Source organism: Podospora anserina, chromosome 2, assembly GCF_000226545.1.
Source record: "Podospora anserina S mat+ genomic DNA chromosome 2, supercontig 2".
Taxonomy (NCBI): Eukaryota; Fungi; Ascomycota; class Sordariomycetes; order Sordariales; family Podosporaceae; genus Podospora; species Podospora anserina.
The window spans coordinates 420,871-426,870 of NW_001914858.1; the positions used below are offsets into that span (position 1 = coordinate 420,871).

General features: G+C 52.7%; 1 protein-coding gene across 1 annotated transcript; it reads right to left on the minus strand.

The window, feature by feature from the left end:
- Positions 1-2,211: 2,211 nt before the first annotated feature.
- On the minus strand, positions 2,212-2,991 carry PODANS_2_1010 (uncharacterized protein; the record flags this gene model as incomplete). Its single annotated transcript, XM_001910810.1, has 2 exons — positions 2,212-2,814; positions 2,887-2,991. The coding sequence occupies 2 exons, from the start codon at positions 2,989-2,991 to the stop codon at positions 2,212-2,214; spliced, it is 708 nt and encodes a 235-aa protein (XP_001910845.1).
- Between the last annotated feature and the right edge of the window lie 3,009 nt (positions 2,992-6,000).

Genomic DNA, 6,000 nt, shown 5'->3' on the forward strand with positions numbered 1-6,000 from the left:
TGGCATCTGGATCTCTATTGACCGACCAACCAACCTACGTGTCTCCCCACGATGTGTGTTGTCTCTGTAGGTCCAGATTCGACATCACCTTTCTCAGATTTGACACCGTCCAGTTAGATTATCGCCAGAGCAGTCAGATGGTGTCAATGTCTCAGCTGTAAAAGACCCTTTTGGGGAGATATCAAGACAGCACCCAAGCTGGACTCCTGGCGTACCGTACCCGTCATCAGCACGTCAACGTCAAACCTCCCTTGATTGAGGCTTTCAGCAGCCACGGCGCCAAGCTGCCAACTTTTTTGACGACCGACTGCCATCTCCTTTCCATCCCATCCCTTTCCCTCCTCCAAGAAAGTAAAAGATCAACCATAAAACTACTCCGTCTTACTCCTCCGCAGCCAAGCAAGCAATCCACCCGTTCACCTGAAATTTTGGAACCAGCAGGAACAAGGTTACATTTTTGTTCTGGCGCTTTCGAAAGTCTCTCGAGATTGATTATCTGTGCGTAAAAACGGTGGGGCAGCTAAGGGAGCTTGGGCCACATCGCATCATGGCGTGTGTGTGCACGAACCCCACTATACTCAAGTCTTGGAAGGTGCTTCCGAGGTGAGGTGAGAAAGCTCACCTTCGGAGCGTTACATTTTGAATGTGATTTTTTATTCTGATCTTTGTCGAGGTTTGAACGTTGCTATCGACATATCGTGGTGGTGCTCACTTTGCTCACCGTGTTCTCAGCGTTAGAGCTTGATAGTTGGTGTATTGAGTACGATACCTTGTCATCCCCAGCCTCCCTACTCTCCTTGGATCTAGAGTGAACAACGCATACATACATACATACATACATCCATCCATCGCCCTTGGTACAAAGTACGTAAACTCCCTCGATTCTTTGTGGATGGGTTCGGGTTCGGATCCGGAATAAACCCACCGAACAACAACACGACATAGGCACATACGACAGAGAGAGCCGGTATTTGCGGGTGATAGTCCCGAAGAGTACCGGCAAACAACGTCGTAGAGAGCCATACTTCAAAGCTGTTTGGAAATCGCCCTGTTTGTGTTCTGCATATTCGAGGGTCCGTGAACGGAGCATTCAGACATGGGTTGGCAAATCCCATTTGGATGGACCTGTTTGGGAGATTCGGATGGAAGCTCACAGCACAATAGGCACATGTAAATTGTTTGTTTTAACTTCTTCATTTTGCTTCCTTGCTACTACTATCTTGGGGTATTCTTGAGCTATGCAACTACTTAGCAGGTAAAAGGGTAAGGTGGGATGATGTGTGGTAAAAGGCAAGGCAGGCCCCAAGAATTGGCAGAGGGGAAAGGGAGAAAGAAAAAAGCATCACCACCTCCGTCGCCATCGCCGTCTTTTTAGATCATCGTGATTCCATGTCCGTCGTGTCATTCATCTGCTGTTGCCCCAATGTGCCTCGCTCTTCTTCCCCTCCCATCTCGCTCTCTCTCTCCCTCTCTCTCTCTCTTCTTCGTAGCAAACCCAGTCGCCTGCCCTTCTTCTTCCCCAATTTTTGTGTCATTGCCCCCTTCCATTTTTACCAAAGAAATGATTTGATCCTGTAGGCCCTGAAAAATGCAGGTATTACACCACCTATCCCTCCCCCAAACTGTGGCCTAGAATCCAATGCCTCCCAGATCATCCTTTCATCATCAATGCCTCGGGTTGAATAGACATACGCTCCCTCCTTGATGACTCCGTAAATAAAGCAACTGCAGCGGCTTGCCCGAAAAAAGAGATATTCTCAAGATTTGGTTTGGCGATAAAAAAGAGAATGAACCCGCACCTCTCCCCCCACACCCTCTCCCCCTTTGTCGAAAGAAACGAAATGGATATTTACGCCCCAATGATGCCCTCTTTTGATTTAATGCGCCATTCGCCGTGTCGGTGAAATGGGTAATGGTTGAATTCGATTGCTGCGGGAAATGGTTGTCGAAAATTGAGCAACAAGATGCCGAGGAATTCGGAAAGAAGAGATAAAGACGACGAATCGCAAGCTGCCAAAATTAAAATCCAGATGCATATTAGTTTTCGTAAAAAAAGCTTTGCGAAAAAAATGGCCAGCGTGCATATCGAGCCCAAAATTTCGCGCAAACCCGGCTGCCAAGAACACGGGGGTGTTGTGTATTCAAGACGTCGGTTGCCAGAAGGGAGAATATGACTGAGTGGCGGCGAGGCGAGGGACCGAAGGAAGCCGCTCATAATATGACACACCCCCTGCGGCGCTCGCTTTGTGTGCGTCGGTATCGGCTTTCCTTGGACTGGATGGTCGAATCGGCCCTCCTTGATTCGTACTTGCTGCTGCCGGTTGGCGAGAGGGGCTGGGAAGCGGCCTGGCGCTGTCTCCGGAGAATTCTAACCACATCGTAAAAGGCCTTGTCCACGTTGATATAGTTCTTGGCCGACGCCTCGACAAACTCGCATCCCAACTCGCGCGCCAGAGCGTGCCCTTCCTGTGTAGATACCTCGCGTTCCGCAATACGGTCGCTCTTGTTCCCCACAAGCATGATTGGCACGGGTGCCGCCGGGTTAGCCGCCGAGATAGGTGACCCTGGGTATGAAGGCGACGAGGCCGTCGACTCTTTTACTCTTTGGATCTGGCGGTGGAACCTCTTGATGCGCGTGAAGGACGAGCGGGACGAGATGCTGTACACTAGGATAAAGCCCTCGCCGTCTCGGATCCACTGGTCTCGCAGCGCTGTGTACTCTTCCTGCCCCGCCGTGTCCAACACCTCGAGCATGCAGGCTTGGTTGTCAATTACGGCTTGCTTTCGGTACGAGTCCTCAATAGTAGGGTCATACTAGGAAGGGAAGATTATAGGTTAGTCCAAGATGGCACAAGGGAGGGGGAACAAGACAAAAACAAAACATACTGTCTCGACGAAGTGTTGCAAGCAGAGTTGGATAGTAAGAGCGGTCTTCCCCACGCCACCGTCCCCCAGCACCACCAGTTTGTATAGTACCATTTTGCCCGCCATTGTTGCGAATGTAGTATTGGGATGTAGTCGTGGTTAGCAGAGTTCTCGGGGGTGGTGCGAGGCTATCGAACGAGAAGGGGATGCGTGGGTGGAAACGGAGCAAGGCTGGGTGGGTTTGGTGGTGCGATGGATTTTGGCGGAAGAGAAGTGCACCGGCACCGGGCGGAGCTAGTCGCGCAGCTTAGAACTGGGCCGATGGAGAGGGGCGACCGACGGGAGAGACGCAGCACTAAAGGCACGGAAAACAAGGACTCGAGAAGAGGTCGTTGCCACGGTAGGTAGTTGACGGGGATTGGTGCGTGCGTTACGGATGATGGTGGTGTAGTAAGTGCGTGCGTGCGCTGCGTTGCCTGAGAGTTCGGGTGGTGGTTGTGGTGAAGGGTAGATGGTAGGTAGGTAGTGAAGTACGCAGTGGATAGTGAAGCAAGTGTATACGAAGAGGTAGATAGATGCTCCGGCTCGGGACGGCAAAAAAACGCAGGCGGGGAAAGTCTTTTCAAAGACAAGAACTCGAGTGTGCAGTTGGGAGAAGAGAGGATAGATACCAGCAGCTACGGGTAACAGGACGGCGGTGGGCTGGCAGTGTTGAGTATGGAGCACCGAGCAATAGAATAGGGAGGGCGGCGGTGGAGCAAAAAGTATTGGAGTTCTCTGGTGGACAGATGCGGGCGGAAGTGGGCGGCTTTGCTTTTTTGGAGTCCCCTAACGCTTTAGGGTGGGATGGCTCGATGGGATATCGGGACCAACTCTTTGGCCACCCTGGACACTCGCGGCTGGAGGCTTCAGATCCGCGTGGTAAGGTCCCGGGTCTGAGAGAGAGATAAATCTTGATCTTGAAAAGACAAAAAGATTATTTTTCTACCGAGTTCTTCTGAGGCCGCGGGCAATCGGGGAAGTTTTGATGGAAACCGGCATGGGGTAGCAGTAATACCCCTCAAGAACAGCTTAATAAGAAAATCACAAGCAACCTGGAACCTCTCTCTCCAAATACCTGGAGGTTCCAGATCACCACACTGCCTTGGGCAATACCTGTCAACAAAGACTCAGTGGCCTGACCCCATATCCCATGGGCCCCATGATGGACAACCAGCATATGAGGGACCTGGATATCTCGCCAAACAAGTACATCCGGCGGGTCCGTTGAGCTGAGGCTGGGAAAGGTAAACAAAGGTAAACTGGACCTTTCCTCTCCTACCCGACCTTAACTCAATCCATTCACGGCACACAGTCCTGATGTTGGAGGACCGAGATTCAATGTCAGTGACCTCTCTGAGGTGCAGACGCAGGTGCCTCGGACTGGCACGAGCGCACTCCCGCCTACCACTAGAGTGCCCCACTCTCCACCACTGGCTGCCCGCAAGGCGAGCGGTCCTGTCTTCGCTCGACCGCCTGGGCCAGGCCTGTGTTCCGATGCAAGACAGATTGCAGAACATGACATCTCGCCAAGAACCGTCAGACAGACCTCACCCCGAGAACTCTCGCCCTTGGCTGGCCGGCATTCGCAATTGCTAAGCCGGGCCGGCATCAGGGCTAAAGACGTTAGACATATGCCAATCCCCCCCCCCATTACCAGCCGGGGACAAAGTGTGGGTAAAACAGTCGTGAGATTCAAACTTCTTAGGAATACAACAGCCCGGATGCTGGTGCCGACCCGTTGGCGCAACATGCTGCGGCCCTCAACCTTCCCTTCCTGCGGCCAGCACAGCATTGCCGTGGCCTCGAGTCTGCAGGGCAGCAGAGCATAGAGCACCTCGGCAGCTTCAACTTGTCAGCCTCTCGCTCGCTATCGAGGTGTGTAAGCTTGCAGATGCAGATGACCAGGCGGTTGCCCGCAGCCCCGACCCATGCAATCCAATGTATTGGATACTTTGACGGCGGGATGATTGCGGGACAACCTCTCTCCTCACTCACTACATTCTCCAGGTCTCTGGAACAAAACCGGTACTCTCAACCAATCCCCAACATGGAATCCGTGCCGCTTTGTCTTCTTTTCCCCCTCCAATTGGGTTGCCACCGACATCGGGTTCTCTTGCGAGCAGACAAGTCCAGACGATTAGCCGCGCTCTACGGCTGTGTCGACGAATCTTGCGGCAAGCAAACGGTTGAGATCGATCCGAGGTTGGCGCCCATAAGTTTGTGACTTTTGCAACAAAGAACGGCAAGATCGCCGGGACGACACGGTGGTCACGGCGATCTCACGTCTACCTCTACGGCGGCCTTTATACGGACCGTGACACCCCCATACCTAACAGCAGCCGGTCTCGTCGCTCGGCCCGGGAGAAAGCCCTTTCGCCCAGGGCTGTCCGCGTGTACATGCCTCGGGGCGGCAACATGTCCAGACAGACACGAGATCGTGGCACAAAACAAATAGATTGCCAACTTACAGCGGTAAGCTCCCTCCCCGCTTCCCTAGCTTCGATTCCATGCAGACAGCGGAACTATGCGGCGTCGAACTATCTGCATCTACACTGCTGCTTCCCCGTCACACACTCTATCCCACGTGCAGCCTGCTTGTTCAAACGGGGCCATCATCCGCTGCTGTCGGGTGGGCTTTCCCTCAATAAATGTGTGGGCCTTTCTATCAAGTCTAACGCCTCCTGCTGTACGTCTGTACACTCACGATAATCGGTCTACCCTGTTGCAGGACGACCAAGTGTAACACTAAGTGCAGATGGCGGGAGCCTCTTTGGATACTTTGCTTTGCCCCAGATTCCTGAGCATTGGGCTCTGATTTCTTTGAGACTGAATTCTGCTAACTGTTGTTGAATGAGAGCTGTCAGTATGTTTGTCCTCACGAGTATCATATATGACATATCCCTCCCCAACCAAACAAGGATATATCCCTCCTTGGGTAGCTCACGGGACCAGCTGTTAATGCGGGGACGCATAAATCAAGAGTCCATCGTCTCAGGGGCTGGCCTGTGAGCCTGTGATCCGACATGGGAGCTCCCGACGAGCCGCTTTTAGCACAGTACAACGCCGTCTGTCATATCACATCCCACATCACTT